The following is an 18,691-nucleotide window of genomic DNA, read 5'->3' as shown; positions in this document are numbered from 1 at the left end:
AAAATAGAACTTCCGGCTATGTGCCATTGGTGTGGTTAGAATTTAATTAACTAATGAATTATGAGCTTACTATGGTCAGATATACCTCAATGAATTGAACATTATCACTCTAGTCTCTAAGCCCACCAACCTGCATCGGAGCAACATGGTGTATATGCTCTATATCCCTTCTATAAGAAGTCCCGTAATGGGCAGTTAAAAAAGGTTGATATATTATATACCTTTTTTTTATTTCATTCTTTACAAGTTACCTTTGACTACAATCTCACCTGATAATAACTGATGATGCAATCTAAGATGGAAGCGGGCTAACTTGTTAAGAGTAGGATGAAAATCCACACCCCTTTCGGTTTCTACACGACATCGTACCGGAACTCTAAATCGCTTGGCGGTATGTCTTTGCCGTTAGTAGGGTGGTAAATAGCCACGGCCGAAGCCTCCCACCAGCCAGACCTAAACGTATTAAGAAAACCTCAATCAGCCCAGCCGGGGATCGAACCCAGGACCTCCGTCCGTCGACCTCCTCCTTGTATCCACCGCGCACAGCACTGCGCCACAGAAGCCGTTAAGATATAAAAAATAAAAAAAGGAAATATTTATACAATCTCACCCTTGGTATCCCGGAAGAAGGCGACTCTCTCAGTTCCGACCCACACATCCTGGAATAGCTGCTTCCTCTGCACCACGTAGAAGGCGTTATGTAGTGAGGTGTCGAACGTCGCCGCCACCTCCTCTAGCGCCTCTTGCTCCTCCGCCACCGCGTCCAGGGTCTGCTGGAGATCCTCTGATAGGATTTGCTGCTTTATGTTGAGTTTTATCACATCTGGAATGTTTAAAATGAATAGTTACTTTGTGGTAGATCGGTATTATTAATAATATGTTTTATTTAGTTCTGAGAATTTGGTTGAGGCTTATTCAAATTACGAAGGGGTTTGCACTTTGCAAAAAACTGACATATTTAGAGTACCTTACCAAAGAACTTATACATACCTACTGAGACATCTGGCACCGTTCGTCAAGGTCATGGCTTGTGTCTGGCTCTGGACTGCTATTAGTTTGTATTCTAAGGTTTATTTTCTAATATGTGCGAAATACAATGAACCCAGAAGAATCGACACATATTAAAATGGAAGTGTTTGTAAGTGATTTCAAAATAGTCCTTTAAATAACTATTATTTAAAGGAAACGATTTTTTAAATTTTTATCTGTCAGTCCAGACTCATCTTTGGAACGATTAAACCGATTTTATTGGGACCGAAACTAGAAGATAGATGAGATTGACTAACATAATATAGGCTACTTTTTATCGAGCATGCATTTTGGATTGACGAAATTCTCCATTGAAACGAAGTTTTCAAAATTGTCCTTGCACTTTGTATGGCATTGGAAGTAGGTAAAAGTTGTTTTAAAATTTCAATTATTGTTTTGGCTATATTATACGACTTATCCGGCTACAGGTCAGGCACTGAAAATAACATTATTGGGTTTTTCCTTATTACGAAGATGTCCGAAAATGGGAAGTTGGTGGTAAACTGTCAGGAAGAGTCCATTTGCCAAAAATTCATCACAGTCGATTCAGCGGTTTAGCAGTAAAACGTGACAGACAGATTGACTTCCGCATTTATTAACCAACTTCAAAAAACGGAGGAGGTTTCTCAATTCGACCGTAATATAATGTATACCGTATATATAATGTATACCGTATATATAATGTATACCGTATATATAATATTAGAATGGATAATGCAAAAATTAGAAAGAAGAAAGAAAAGATCTTTATTTTTAAGTAATACCACATATCACATTATTAAAACCTAAATTATATTATGGCTTAACTGTCCACTCAAACATTAAAGCAATAAAGAGTTCCCAGTAATATGTGGCATAACCTCCAAAAATTAGTAAAGGTTTAAGGTAAAGTCGTAAATATTAACATTGAAATGGTTCGAAACACGTCCAGTCAGAGAATTAGATTTTTTTTATATTCACCATCTCGTAATATTTTTAAAAAATTTAGAAAAGAAGCCTCCAAACCCCTTCTCTCTATGACAGTTAATTAGATTATTGTATAATCCACTCTAGGGCTTTTCGAGAGGAAAAAGGGAAAATTGGTCAAGTTCAAGTCAATGTAAAAATGTGTTTATAATTTGCCATATTTTTTTTTAATATGACCCTCCAAATAGTCGCAAAAGACCGTGTTAAGAGTGGGTACAAATCTCAATCTCATGTATAAATAAATGCTTAGCTGTAATCACGCTTGATGTTAAGCGATGATACAGCGTATGTTGGAACGCACTTGCCTAGAAAAAGCATATTAACTCTTGGCTTGATGATGACCTATATTGAAGGTGGTGGGGAAAACAGATAATGGTTTTTTTTAACTACCATATTGCTCAAACTCCTTCTTCAGCAGCTCAGCGATGGTGGCGGCGGTGAGCTCGTCGTTGGCCAGCACTGTTATATCTGTGGTGATGTGGTGCGACTCGGTGTTGAACGCGTTGATTTCGTCGTATGGTAACGCTACCCTGATGAGGAAGAAGACGGTGAAATATGAAGCATTTCAGCTAAACTAGCTAAACGTTGTCCTGCTCTGTACGAGTATTTTTTTATATGATTTGATTTGACAAAGGAACGCTTCCAAGGCGCTGATCGTGACACGAGATTATTACGGGGATACAGTATAGCTTATAGCACTCGGGAATACTATAGGTTCCAAACAGTGAAAGAATTTTTCAAATCGATAGTAGTTTCAGAGCCTATCCAATACAAACAAACAAACAATGAAATCTTTCCTCTTTATGATATAAGTACAGATATCTTACAAGACAAGATATTCAATTTTATTAAAGGATTTTTTTTATTTGTTCTTTCGCCTAAAATCCTAATCCTATGCAAAATTGCAAAACTAGTAGAAATCTGTTAGTGTGCCGTCATTAAGAGAATAATAGTGCAGATGTGTTTGCGCACCCACTTGTGCAATAAAATACTCGTATGTCATGTCTATTAAAGAAAAAAAATCTTGAACTCTAGGTAATGTATAAAAGCGTGAGATATTAACTATCAGTACTAATTACTAGCTCGAACGGGATGATTCCCATTCACACTCGTTCGCTTTATCTCTGACCGACGAGCGGTTGTGAAGGACACTCTGTATAATGAGTAGGGTTGCCAAAAACCCAAGAGAACAATAAACTTGGAAAGTTAGCAATTGCTATATCTACAATCATGAAAACAACAAACACAGCAAACAATTGGCTTCACTGTAATTCTGCACAATTAATTAAAAGAAAACTAAAAATAAAGGAAAGTGACGATAAAAGGAAAGAAAAATATGAACTTATTAAAAAATAAATATGTATATGAAAAAAAAATCGTACCGGTAGATTAACATTGGCTTGGATTTTAAGGTTTTAAATTTGTTTTAAATAAAATAAATCTTTAGCTTGCTTCAATCGGAAAAAAAAAAGAAATCCAGAAGGTCCCTAACTACAGGCTTCTACTAAAAAATGTCTAACCCTGACGGTCTAGGACACACTCTAGGAGATAACTGTTTACGTTTGTGTTACGAGTACATATTTCTGTCTCTTTCATCACATCGCGACGAAAGATAGAGAGATATTTCGTGGCTATTGGTCGACAATATAATTTTCTCAGTCATCACAAGATACCTACACGGTTGACGCATGCTAGGCATGCCGCACTCAATCGAAGGGCCTAATGATCCTACGTCACTTTGAGATAACATGCTCTAACTAATTGGTGATTAATTAAAGATCAAAAGCGACATCCCTAGCCTACCAATAATAAACTGTTAACAGTTAAGTCATACACGAGTGATAATCCGGCTTGCCCCGAATTTTGTCACGCGTCGTTATCATCGTGGGGTCAGCGAGCTCACGTGGGGTGGCTCATGACAGGGCAGAGTTGTGACGGGAGATAATGGCGTAGAACGTCTTAATATGTAGCTAGTGGAAATAGCCACTAATTAGTGACTAGACATTTAATTTACTCGACAATCTTCGCTTGACTTTGATTTTACCCGGAATTGACATTTTTTTGTAGGCTTCATAATGAAAGCATCGACTTTATAATGGGAGCACAAAAGTACAGTGTTTGCGTGAACGAATAGAAGCTTTGACAAAGGCTCCAAGAATGTGAGACTGCATAAAACACACATTATAAAGCAAAAAATATCGTCGTATGTATGTGCCATTTACTGATCGATTTGAAGATGGTACCAAGCTGTATACCGTGTATTTCTTTGTTATCTTATATTTTTTGGCATCGCTTTGACCGATCATAAAGGTAGCAAATAGCAAGCAAAGGGACGATTTTATTTCTTAGGAGTGGGTAGGTATAGGACGATAGTTCAGATAGATAGGGCCGCGATCGAATTACGACCGCTTGGTGATGATTGCGGTCCTTTTACCACGAAGGTATTAAGGTATCCGTCAATTGAGTATTCTTCTAATGGTTTTGTATTGTATGAAAACATAGAAAAATGCTGTTGCTACGCAGCGGTTAGCTATGTTTTCACATTTCACTTATAAGTTCGGAGGATACGGTCTTTTCCGCAATTACATCCAGAAATCCAGAAATGTAACTTTACCTGTACACTTCCGTAGTTTTCCACCACAGCGGTAGCCCGATGACTATTAGCACGCCGACGAACGATGCGCTCGCCCACATACGATTGGCTTCTGTAACAATAAGAATCCACTTAATAACAGACGGAAGGTAGTCGAGTTTAGAAATATCACTAAACTAGTTTGTATCATTCTCAACACTATCGACTAAATCGTTGGTCTAATGGTTCACAAAGTCCTGGGCCGAGCTATAAGATAAAGTTCATTTTAATTTTAAGAATCTTGGTTAAATTCTCAGCCGGAGTAGGAAAGTTGGTTGTGACCCGGTGTTAATGCATCATCCCACCATCTGATACGGGTCTCCCTACTCCCGCTAAAGTGTCTAAGCATCATATTATCTAATCTATACTAATATTATAAAGCTGAAGAGTTTGTTTGATTGAACGCGCTAATCTCAGGAACTACTGGTCCGATTTGAAAAATTCTTTTTGTGTTAGATAGTCCATTTATCGAGGAAGGCTCTTATCCCTGTATTCCTACGGGAACGGGAACCACGCGGGTGAAATCGCGCGGCGTCAGCATGTCTCCTTTAGGGCGGGAGGCCTGGCTGTTTAAATTAGGTCGTTTCAGAGTATTGCTTTTGCGAGTCGCGATTGACTCTCGCGCAGAAGTCAGCGGGACTGAAAAATTCAGTCTGTGAGATATGACAGTATGAACAAGCTCCTTGATTTGATGTATAACACGATGCAGTTTGCAAAAGTTTTTTAACTTTCTATCTTGCCCATATTCAGATTTCATCTATTCACGCTACACCTCAGCGTTTGGGTCACATGAATTGATATATACCTTTCAACTTAATTGGTTCAGTAGATTCGGAGAAACTTTACTGATTCGAACATTCGGATGTGCGCGCTTGATCTTAGAAGGGTTCCTTTTTTATACATACATAAGTTCGGAACACTAAAAAACCCAATACGACATTAGACCCCATCCTAATACATCATGACTCCACAGTACCGGTTAACTAATATAATAATTATAGGTCGAACAAGGAAACGATCGTTTCTACATTCCTGTAATTTTGTACCTGCAGAGATTTTTCCTTTAGTCAAGTGACGCAAGTTCGTCACAGGGTTTTGGATTACAGACACGCACGGCCTGTTTAATAAACATAGCTCATTGTCCGCGTGTAATAAGCGCTAATTCGATACAAGAATGTGCACAAGACGTGTATCCCTTACAATATCGGTTCGGATTTCTTTGAGGTGCAAACTCCGTCCATGGGACACGATTCTCTCATATTGCACCTATTATCTATAGCTACTAATATTATAAAGGGATTAAGCTTGTGGTGTTGTAGGGGTAGTCTGCAAATCTACTGAACCGATGTTGTAGATTCTTTTACTACTAGAAAGCCACGTTATTTGTGAGTGTTTTTTATTCTTTACAAGTTAGCCCTTGATTATAGCTTGGCAAATTCGTGTGTAACACTCTCGATGGTCCGCGAGGGCCGGGAGGGGGGTAGCGTTGCGCCGAGCGCACAGCTTCATATCCGCGCAGTCTTTCCCCCTGTCGCCCGCATATGATGGGAGTGTCATGAACAAACTTGCCTAACTATACAATCTCACCTGATGTTAAGCGATGATGCAGTCTAAGATCGAAGCGGGCTAACTTGTTAGAAGTAGGATGAAATTCCACACCCCTTTGGGTCTACACGACATCGTCTCGAAAAGCTAAATCGCTTGGCGATACGCCTTTGTCGGTAGGGTGGTAACTAACCACTGCAGAAGCCTCCCACCTCCCAGACATGGACCAATTAAAACCTCAATCGGGCCGGGGATCGAACCCAGGAACTCTGTGTTCTAAATCCATCGCATATACCACTGCGATGAATGAGGGGGTAAACGCAAGTAATCTCATCTCACGTATGCTGTATGCTCAGAACCACAATGAAAAGAAGGGAGGAAAAAGAGACAGAACAAAAGAAAGAGAGAGAGTGAAAGAAAACAACAGGAAGGTCAGCACGAAGAAATGCATAGCTGTTCCGTGCTGACCATAGAGTCCAGGTAAGGTTATTTTTAGTCCGTGCAAGTCGGACATACCCTGCCGACTGTCGGCAGAAGACCTAAGGGATTTTTTTTCCTCCCTGAAAAAAAAAAATACCACTGCGAGACGGAGGCCGTCAAAAACTTTACATCTATTAAGTGCACGCCACGAGTATAAGTTCGCTTACGTCTTCAGTACGTTATTGATACCATTCTGATGGGTCAGCGGTGTTAATCAGCGGAGTGAGACGTAATTGAGATCAATTCACACTTGAGCGCAAGTGACGGTACGTGGAACGTAGACAGATCGTATTTATGGTAATTTATGGTGGCATAAATAATGACACATTACCAGAGCATCGATAACATGGGAGATGGTCTTGGTTCCACTTTACGCAGTGAAGTATAGTCATAATTCAACAATAATTTATTTCAAGTACCTAAGCTTAAGCTACTGTTACACATGCTCATTTCAAGCACGAAAGCATGTTACTATTGAGCAGTTGCTACTTATTAGCATGCGTATCGCAACATTGCTAATAATGAGCATGCTTATTTCGAGCTTGCTCAAGAATCAACAGTCGTGCGATTTATGAGCATGCTACTTGCTGCTCGGGTGGAAGGGGGCGTGCTTTTAACGCGTCTGTTTGCTTATTGAGTATGCTAGTCGATCAGGACTGCTATTCTGTATTCTCTTCACCTTCATCTCTCCCTGTCTAACACGATACTATACACAGAGAGAAATAGATACAAATTAGCATGTTTTTACGATCGATACAAATTGCAATTGCTAGCAAATGTAAACTCATGATAAGCATGCTCGTATGGAGCATACTTAATAGCACGATTTTAGCATGCTATTTTAGAGCATGTGTAACAGTACCTTTAGTTTACAAGCAAAGTCTTAAGTAAAGCAAATTCATAGTCAAGTTTATCTGTTTGTGTTTGCTCGCGGGTGTCTGGTATATATATGCTTGTGGTCTATAAATTATACCTGCCAATTATTTGCTGACCTTGTCTTGGCAAGTAAAGGATTATTTTAATAGATATTTATTGTTAGTAAACTTGATTTAAAAGCGACACATTAAGGTCTGCGAGTCGGTAAAAGATCATGACTTGAGGTCAAAAGATTGTTGGTATAGAGGATAGTTATCAAAGATTGTTAGCTATGTATGGCTTGTAGATTAATCATACTTCAAAAAAAAAAATTGGGAAATACACCTATTAAATAATGTAGAAGAAAATCATTCTATCTAATATCTAAGGTCCCGACTGTTTTCTAATTGCTATCTACACTTCTGGACTGAGCTTGTTTTTTTCTTTTCAGTTTTTTATACTTTATGCAGTCGGTTTTTTTAATTGTTTAATTAATTAATTTATTAATTGTACCTATATATTCAAATTTGCGCACTAATAATTTAATTCAGCTAGATGGTCCGACGACATCAAGAAGATAGTGGTAAGTGGCTGGATGAGGAAGACAGAGGATCGTGAGTGGTAGCGCGCTGTCGGAAGGCATATGTCCAGCAGTGGACGAATACAGGCAGTTAATGAATTTAGTTCTATGTCATAGAGCAATTTTGGCAAATATTATGCAAGTGAGCAAAATGAGAAATAAATATCACTAGGTATGGTACTGTAATTATAAAAAAATATCTCTAATTAGATTCGAAAAAGGGTGCAATGAAGCTGTATAACGCGAATGGAATAGTCCAATTTTAGCCATTATTGCATCATCCTCGCAAAAATTAAGATCAGAGGTTGAATTTATCGAAACATTAAAAAACTGCGCCATAATTTTATTCGCCCAGATGTTTATAAACACTTAAACAGATGTCAGAGGATAAACAAAAGGAGAAATGGCAAAAAAGTTATGTTTCTAATATAAATACTTGATGAAATTGTTCACTTTATCACAAAGCTTTTCTACTACTAGAACCCTCACGGCGGCGGTACCTTACTATAACATGACATGACTTGACTAGGACAACGACGGACGATTGACTTAATTACCACTGTCGCCAATCATCATCATAATCATATCAGCCGATGGACGTCCACAGCAGGACATAGGCCTTTTGTAAGGACTTCCAAAAATCACGATACTGAGTCACCTGCATCCAGCGAATCCCTGCGACTCGCTTGATGTCATCAGTCCACCGGTGGGGCGTCGACCAACACTGTGCTTTCTAGTGCGGGGTCGCCATTCCAACGCTTTGGGACCCCAACGTCCATCGGCTCTACAAACTATGTGCCCCGCCCATTGCCACTTCAGCTTCGCAACTCGCTGAGCTATGTCGGTGACTTTGGTTCTTTTGCGGATCTCCTCATTTCTGATTCGGTCACGCAGAGATACTCAACAACATAGCTCGTTCCCGCCGTGTGACTCTGAGCCTATAGTTAGCGACCAAGTCTCGGAACCATAATAAGGCAATAAGTTTGATGAATTACTTGAGGATTGGCTAAATTCACAAACTCCGAAGCCATAATAGAAACTCATGTTAATCCACGATTTAATGTACCGAGAGCTGGTCGACATTTGAGACAAGCTGATAACTTGTTCTGTACCTCTACTACGTTCATTTTTTGAAAAAAAAAAAGCCTTCCTACTCCCCGGACACTTGCTTTAAATCATCATAATCATCATCATTATCAGCCGATGCCGAGACGACGTCCACTGCTGGACATAGGCCTCTTGCAAGGACCTCCAAGCACAACGGTCTCGAGCCGCCAGCATCCAGCGGCTCCCTGCAACCCGCTTGATATCCTCGGTCCACATAGTGGGGGTCGACCAATGCGCTTACCGGTGCATGGTCGCCATTCCTGCACCTTGGGACCCCAACGTGCTATGTGGCCTGCCCATTGCTGGATCACCAACCAATAAAGGTTTTCCATAAAACATTATCGAGTGTCGCTTGAATGTGGAAAATGGTGACTCGTAAAGTATTATATTCACGTGGTTGCCATATCCTGTGATCTTACATAAAAGAGATAAGCTATCTATTATCTAAGCGTAATCGTAAACAAACTGGATAAACTGTGAATAATGAATTAGGTGATACGCGTGTTATTTTTAGTATAATCCGGCAGGTTAATACATATAGAAGTCAGTGTTGGTTTTGCTTGTGGTTTCCATATCATATTTTGATGAACGAGGTGGCGTTGCTTTGTCATAGAGGTTCGCGCGTCATAGTCTAATGACGTCATACGTATCTCAATATGGCTGTTGTAGACGTACCATAGTTCCGAAATAATAATAAAATATAATATGCTGCATAGAGCTGCGTATAGAGCTGCATAGAGATAGATTGTTTATTATTTTTTTTACTCCTGACACGTTCAATTTAAATGTATAAAATTTTCAGTTAAGTTAAATAATAAGGGTATTTTTTCGCAAAAAACCCTAAAGTTTCTGGTATTAGAAATACCTACTCAAAAATGTTCGCAATTTCTCGGAGTATAACGGCTGCGTGGACACTTGAAAAGTTTATTTCAGCGGCGCAATTCTGCTATTTTACATTCATCGACGAACTGTTCGCCTATATTCTTATTCGACCTTGAACTCTATGTAAGGATATCAAAATTAAAATGTCACTAACAACGAAGTTGCCATGGAAACGAATGACGTCACAGCGCTGTAACTAAACAGAATGCAAGAGCTGAGTGGCAATGTTATTTGATGCGAACTGTACTACATGTTATTCACAAAATATTAGTGAAAGTCGCAGGTAGCTAGAGCTGGGCCGGTACCTGCCTGTACGCTTTGTGACTTGTCGAAAGCGCTGGCGCACGTGACCCGATGCACGCGCATGCATACAAATTATGCTCTTGGTTCCCTTCATAACCGCTAGGAGGTGAGAGAGGCTTCTAAGCACCCAGTTACCAGTCAAATATGTTTGACAAACTTGTTTTTCTACTCCTATTTCGTAATCTATATAAATCTAAATCAATTTTCAACCGATCGGGCTGAGACTTTGCATGCATAAAGCTATTATAACGTAGGCATCCCCTAAGTAAGGATTTTGATAAATTCTACCTCTAAGGGGATAAAATAGAATATGGAAATTTGTATGGAAAGTCCTTCGTTTTTAGAGTTTTAATTTTAAAAATTTGTTCATAAATCATAAAAAAATACGAAATATAATGTGATTTAAGAATTTTCAAAATTCAACCCCTAAAGTGATGAAATAGGATTTGAAAGTTTACATTGATTTCCACGCGGACGAAATCGCGGGCGTCAGCTAGTTCAATATAAAACCTTAAACCATATCTCAAAGCTATTCATTCCTACAGGTCGTTTGGTAATGTTCATTAATACAGGGTAGGTAAACCATGCTACAATGATATCTTTTTATTTTGTTAGACGACAATAGTTTCATGGCATTGGCTACAAAAATACAAGCTTCCATAAGAGGTAAAATGTATGATCGATTCTGATTTCGCAGCGTCAAGCCCTGAAACGGCAGCGTTTTGCCAGTCTTGCAGCCTACCTTCCTACCAGGTGTGGTTACGCCACTTTCTGATGTCTCCACAAATCCCCCTTGTTAACAACCTTCAACGCCTAAGGTTGATTTGGAAGTGAGCTTTATGTAACACCTCTCCTCTAAACATCACAACCATCCCTGTTAACCTCCCTTAGGTAGTGAATTTTTGGTGGACCCCAGAGTTTTTCAAGCACCTATCCCTTGCTCTGCGTTTTTAACACGCTTTTATAGTTCACTAGTAACTAACTATGGTTGTAAGAAAATCTTGGAATCTCAATTTGACCCACTTCCCGGTCTTCGATTTGGATGAAATTTTGCACACGCTCTGAGTTCTGATGACAATACATGACTAGCTAAGAAACGCCATTACAATCCGATATGGCGGCCTCCGCAAGATGGTGGAATGGCTGTTTGGAATCCACCCCCATGCTATGGATATCAAATGAAAGGGTTTGCTGTCAGGAATACGAAAAACATAGTCAGGTGACTTAAATCCAATATGGCGGACGTCCAATTTTTAGTGCGTGCTAAAAGCGTGTTTTTTAGTTTTTTAGTACAAGTGGGCTTGTAAAATGATGACAAAGTTTTATACAATCAAAACCCGCATGTAACTGGTAACTCTCGACAACGCAGGCGTACTTTGTTATCCGTTTACTTTACGAGTTTATACATCGGCGCTAAGTCGTGCATATGAATTTAATGTTTATATGTACTTCGCAAGGTGTGCTAACAAAATAAACGTGATTTGTAGATAATTCTTTTTTGAACAAATTATTTACTTGGGATCTTTTCGAAATTACTCGTGAAGGTTAATATCGCAATTTTGGATGGGGTGACATTTTATTTTACTTAAAGCCGGTGTATATCGGGCAAGGCACGGTTTAGATCTTTGTAACTATAGCTTGGAAAATTCGTTCGTAACACTCCCGATGGTCCGTGGGGGCCGGGAGGCGGGTTACGATGACAGATAACCCCACAACTGATGCACCCCACTTCCAGCCCCTGTCCCGCGCAGTCATTCTTTCCCCGTCGCCCGCATATCATGAGTGTCATCAACGAATTTGCCAAGTTTTATCAGAAAACGTATTATTGACGTCGCAGGTGTTGAAAGAAATGAAATGATAATACTCTTTAGTGTCATATCGAACTGAACTAGACATGGAATTTTCCATTTTTTTCAATTTTATGTTGCTTACCCTAGTTAAAAACCTTGTGCACGCCAATGCATAAAACATCAATACAGCCATGCTCGCAAACTTTCGCATTTCCGAGAAAGAAAAGAGGGTGCAGCGCGTTCCCGAAAATCAATAATTTTATGAACAGGGTAACCATACGTTCGTATTTTGACGGATATTTCTGTAATACTTATTTTTTTTATAAAACGCATATGTTTGTAAAGAAATATGAATGAATACAGATGACTAGTCCTTGCTTGCGACGCTGGCTGTCTAAAATTTATATTGTTCTACGGAGTTGAAATAATTTTAAACGGTAGTAGATCATGAAATGATCAAAACTAAATTTCTTTTTTGTCGCTATTTAAATAAGTTTTATTTTTTATTTTTATACCGCCAGTATTTAAATAAGTTAATATTATCACACAAACACAAAAACACATTTTACAAAAATATTTCCTGTTTTTGACATATTGAACTTAAACAAGATAAACAAACCCATTCAGTTTGGGGTCTTTCATTCTCACTCATTTTACATACATTCCAAACATCTTGTGCCATTACCTTGGTTCTCTTTCCAATTTCAACACTTCTCTGATAATATATATATGACTTTCCGTATCACATTTTCATACCAAGTTACTCTTTTACTCCTCAACTTTTCTATCAATGCCGCCACTATCTGCGTTCTACTTATATACTTAATACTTCTTTAATCTATTTTAATAGGTGTGCCTAAAAACAATTTTGATTTTGAATCATAATTTTTTTTGTATAACTATGTCCATTTTAAATGCGTAGCGTGTCGATGGTGTCGATGCGTAAATATGTAGAGAGAGAAATTAATTCAATCCCCAGGGTTTGCGTCCGTAGTCTGCGTCACAACATTAGAATAATCAACGAGTTGTAAACAGGTTCCTCCCAATGCCATCGACTGGTTTGCCTTCCGCACTTTTATATATTTATTTATAAAACAATCTATTTTTCGGCCGCTGTCGCGTGGTGTATCAAACATAAACTCTTTAAATAAACTTCTAAGTGCGTTGTCTTGGAGATTAAATGCGATTGAATAAAACAGTTTTATATATAGCAGATATTTTGTTTTTGAAAATATAGAATTATTGAAACGTGTCTTATATTGGACTAAACTTATTACATATTATATGAAAATTGTTTTTGATCCGGTATTTGTCACAATAGAGACAGGCAAAAATTCAATAATAGCTAATTAATTAGGTAATTTGGACCTAAAAGATTTTCATACAAATTAAAAACAATACATTTTGTAGAAACTTGGTTTATCAGTATTTCAGGTGAACCTTAAAAGTTCAAGTATGTTTCAAATAATTCCATTTAGTACAACTAATACATAGTATGACAAAATAGTAAGCTAGTGGATATCTAATATCCTTGTATTTAATTTAATATTTAAATAAACGTCTATATTGCAATACGTTGAGACACTCAAAAGTTGAAGCTACACGAATATTTAAAAAAAGTAGAGCCATTTCATAATTCGTCCTTGTGTGTGCATTCGCAATAAAATGGGCGCGTCAGAAATAACGCGCTGTGATTGGTCCAAACTGTAGCGCTATCATGGCGTGGTGCGTCGACTATTTGAGGTTAATCTAATTGGTTATGGGGAAAGCACGAGCGTACTACAGTTGGATATTAATATAACATATATGTAAATACCTATATGAATCTTATAGGTGAAATTTTTCCAACTAATTTTGCAATCAAGTAGATATTTGTAGTACAATATCTTCTCGAGCTTTAAATATTTAAGATAATGTATTTCCGATAAGTAGTTGCCGAAAACGTTTTTAGAAAAACTTGTACCATAGAACATTTTTTCAAGTACTCATACTATGTGTAAATTTATTTACGCCTTCAATCAAACAAGAAATCTTAACGGTTACCGTATATAGCGGTAACATTCAACTACATCGCAAAACTTGTTAACCCATATTATATCTAGATATAACAGGTGTTCAAACAGGTCATATTCGCTGTCAATCACGCAGCAAAATTTACGCTCAGTAACCGAAAAGCACGCGGGCATGCACTAAAAATATTACACAAACCTCCTTGCATCACGTGGATTTATCGACCGGAGTTCACGCACCAATGAAAAAAAAAATAAAAACGTCAACGCGTCCCTACTGCAAGCGCGGGAATACTGGACGAAACAATAACCAAAACCAGAGCCAGTGTGTGGCCGCACCGCGCGTCGATCGTACGTTTCTTGTCGTCAAAAACCCCGCAAAAACTTATGTGTATTGAATTATAAAGTTTGGTGTCGTGTGTTTTTCAACAAAAATACAACCGAATCTACAAAGGCGAAGTGGATTTCTAATAAACTGGTTAGTTTTAGTCATTATTATTTTTTATTTTGAGACGTTTAGGAAAGAACGTGATATTTTTTTGATATTGCACCAAAGCAATTAAAATGTTGTGCACCCATTTACTTCCTACGTTTGTTAATTATGTTGTGATACAAAAGAATTTTAATTAGGTTGTTTGAATAACAAATATTTTTCGATTTTGATAAAGTGGTGAAAGAGGATAATTTTTATTTTAGAGGTACAGTAACGGAATGAAAATATATGTATAATGTGAATAAACGTGAATTTCACGACATTTCTGTAATTTAAAACCTCCATTAAAATATAAATTTTGATTAATAAGTTACATAATTGAGAATAGAGGCTTAATTGAGACACATATCCAAGGACAGAGCTGTTTAAATATTCAAAAATCAGTCGCTGGAAAGGTACATACATTTTATTAACTAATTAGTTTAATTAAAAAAATACAAGAATAGTAATTAATCGCAATTATTTTATTGTGTTCCCCGAATAAAGAAATGACACAAAGAACATTAACAAAACCTACAGTTGATCTGTTTTGTTTCCTTATTACACCCACTTGATTCGTCATTTAATTTCATTGCAAAAACAAAACATACAATTCAGGTACCTACTAGGAAATATCTCAAAGGCAGGAGTGTAATAATTTAAAATACTGACTTACAACATTAAAATAATTAAAAGCATAAATATTTTATATACTCACTTCGTACTCACATTTCTTCAACGTAATAGATTATACATATGTATTGTATGACTATAATGATGTATTTATATAATTATATACCTATTAAATTGCATATATGCATTGTTAAAAGTCGCACTGTAATGGTAGGTACCTATATTTATGATGCTAGCGTAAAGTTTTACGATATTAACATTTTTGCTTCAAGGTATTGTAGTATTTGCATTTTAAAGAATACGTAGTAATACGTAAAATAAACACATGTGTTTTGACGTTATTTCCCGTAGGTATAAAATATTTTTATTTCTACAATTATTGCTTAAACTTTACGTGTACGTACCTAGGTATTTAGAATCATATATTCCCCTATACATATTAATAAATGAATTTTGTATTTAATTGTATATAAATTTCAGTTTACTGAATTATTGCAATCTTGCACATTTCTAAACTATTTACAGTAATAATAATAATGAAAAAAAATTAATCGAAATGGCCGAAAATTTTCAAAAATATTATGGTTTCCCTAAAACTGCTGCAAATAATCCCGCCGCAGGTCACTCACACATTCAATATGTTAAGACTAAGACTTAAGAGTAATGTTATTAAATAGTCTGATTGTCCATTCCAGCAGTGGACGTCCATCGACTGCAAATGATGATGATGATGGTGATGATGTCTTATTGGCTTTAAAGACTATGAAACAGAAATACAACTTTAAATAAACCAGTAAAAGAAGCGCATAAAGTGACATTAGTAATTAGTCAACCAAAACTATAGTGATTCGACAAAATTATATTATGGTCAAAGCATTAATAAATGATATTATAATGCAAAATGGTCTAGATCTATCTAATGTTTTCTCAACCCAAGTTCTGTCTTCTGACAAAATTCGATAATTTCTGGCGAAGATATAAGTCGTATCTTGTATACAGGTATAGCCTTCTTTCTGCTATTTTTTATATACAAGTATAAATATACTTAGTCCTTAAAAAACTTGATTACTTGTAGATGCGTCACTAAAACCACTTTAATTTTTTTATACAAATCAATTTAAAATGTCGCGTTTGAATGCAAGCAGGCTCAAGGTTATTAATTTGTAGTACAGAGAAAACCCACATAAGTAGGGTTGCCATCCGTTTGAATAGCTACGGAAAATTCTCGATTTTTTGATTATAAGATAATGTTCCTGTCTGCAGTACCATAATTCCCAGATAGTCAGATCTATTTGATCGAAATTTTATAGACCTATTCTCATAGCTACCAAATATTCTTATAGAAAGTGATATTAATGAGAGTATTCTATGTACAATGAAGATCATAATTTATTAATTTTTTTTTGAGATTATATGCATTCAACCATTTCTGTAATAAAAAAAAATAAAAAAGTCAATAGCAATAAAATTAAATTGAAATTAAAAATATAACTATTCCATTATGGATTTTGATGAATGATCATCATGATGACGGATGTCTAGAGCAGATTCTGAATTTCATTTTGATAATCAAAATTAAATATCAAAATCTATTATCAACTAATCTATACTAATACTATAAAGCTGAGGATTGTGTTTGTTTGTTTGATTGAACGCGTTAATCTCAGGGAATACTGGTCGGATATGAAAAATTATTTCAGTGTTAGATAGCCCATTTATCGAGGAAGGCTATAGGCTAAATATTATCCCCGAATTCCTACGGGTGAAACCGCGCGGCGTCATTTTTATATATAAGGTCTAGGGGTTAACGTGCTTTCTCTGGTAACAGTTAAATTGAGTCACCCATCCATACATTTAGCTCGTCGCAAAGTATGCATCAGCGCCACTAATTGAGAGCAATCACAAAAAATTGCAGAGCTATTTATTGTCGGCTAGATTTATTGCCCATCGCAACTTTACTGGGACACGTTTTCTACTTTAATAGTACAAAGTACGATAGGAATATTTACAGTACAAAGTACTGACGGCATGTTACCATATAATGTGCCGTATAATATGACGCAAGCGCTCGTTATCTACAAGTGCATCCGACAGGAAACACCACCAAAAATGTTTATTGGTCATAAAATGGCAGGATTGTTTAACCTAAATCGATTTTTATGTAAAAATCGACAATGTATTATACAAACTTTAGTGTGGAAGAGCCGTATAGCCCAGTGGATATGACCTCTGCATCCGATTCCAGAGGGTGTAGGTTCGAATCCGGTCCGCGGTAAGCATCTCCAACTTTTCAGTTATGTGCTTTTATAGAAATTAAATATCAACTGTCTCGGTTGAAGGAAAAACATCGTGAGGAAACCGTGTGTGAATTCTACCAATCCCAAACTGCCAAACCGTGCTCAGTAGAATATTGGTAGAGAAATGAAATAGTTTGGACGATCAAAGGGCTGTACCTTAGATAGAAAGATACTGACGGGTTAATAAAACATAGAACAGATCTTTGCGTGCGTTTCAGAAACCAAACTCGCTTAGTATGCTTCCAAATTCAAAACTCTACTGAATGAAGCTGGCTTTATTTTTTTTTCTTGCTTTTATCATAAACGCTTTATTCTTAATTAGTATAGCGTATCTCAACCCGTTACCGCCTTACTGGTTACCCTTGACATTGTCCGCACTGTCGCTATAGTGCTTGCCATGACGTAACTTTCAAGGCGCTGCTTCTTACTTACACTGCTAATTGAATAACTTATTCGTTGGACCAGAGATGTGCCTTCGGATCAACTGGTCCTGGGTTCATACGCTCTTGATTTTGATTTGAAGAAATACTCTTGATGAAAATTAATTAAAATTTATGTTCAATCTTAGATCTTCTACTAATTATTACATTGCATTAATTAAATTTTTCTGATCAGAAAAATACATAAAGTACGAAGTGAGAATATAAGACAAAAAACGAAGGTCACAGATGCGCTGAAACAGGCACTGACAATAAAGTGGCAATGGGCTGGTCACATCGCACGCTGTTCTGACAGAAGATGGACAATAGAAACAACCAAATGGAAGGGTCCATCAGGTAAAAGAAAAGTCGGTAGACCAAAGCAGCGATGGGAAGACGACATCGCTCAAGCAGTGGGGAGAAATTGGATTGACCAAGCCAAGGACAGGGAAAGGTGGAAAAGGTTGGGGGAGGCCTATACCCAAAATGGGGTCCATATCCCAAATAATTTAGATCTAAGTTAACTAACATTAACTAACACTATATTATAAGTACATTTGTAAAAAAAAAAAAAAAATTAATCACTAACACAATGTATAATGTAAAAAACTGAGGATATTGGAATAAAAAGGCTTTATTATTATTATTATTATTATTATTATTAATTAAATTAAATCAATTAAAAATAAGCA

At 36.9% G+C, this 18,691-nt stretch overlaps 2 protein-coding genes across 2 annotated transcripts in view; one reads left to right on the top strand and one right to left on the bottom strand.

The window, feature by feature from the left end:
* The window catches only part of LOC112045903 (GPI transamidase component PIG-S), a 64,072-nt gene that overhangs the window by 6,249 nt on the left and 39,132 nt on the right, over positions 1–18,691 (bottom strand). Inside the window, exons 2-4 of the mRNA XM_024082287.2 lie at positions 4,610–4,700; positions 2,386–2,525; positions 611–823 (exon numbers count right to left, since the gene is read on the bottom strand). Of these exons, the coding sequence (XP_023938055.1) occupies positions 611–823; positions 2,386–2,525; positions 4,610–4,700 (444 nt within the window). The remainder of the gene's footprint in view (positions 1–610; positions 824–2,385; positions 2,526–4,609; positions 4,701–18,691) is intronic.
* LOC112045901 (protein I'm not dead yet) overlaps positions 14,401–18,691 on the top strand; it is a 66,423-nt gene continuing 62,132 nt past the window's right edge. Inside the window, exon 1 of the mRNA XM_024082283.2 lies at positions 14,401–14,656. The gene's annotated coding sequence lies outside the window, so the exon portion shown is untranslated. The remainder of the gene's footprint in view (positions 14,657–18,691) is intronic.

Source organism: Bicyclus anynana, chromosome 8, assembly GCF_947172395.1.
Source record: "Bicyclus anynana chromosome 8, ilBicAnyn1.1, whole genome shotgun sequence".
Taxonomy (NCBI): domain Eukaryota; kingdom Metazoa; phylum Arthropoda; class Insecta; order Lepidoptera; family Nymphalidae; genus Bicyclus; species Bicyclus anynana.
The sequence above is the reverse complement of the archived record's forward strand: the minus strand, read 5'-3'. Positions and strand labels throughout refer to the sequence as shown.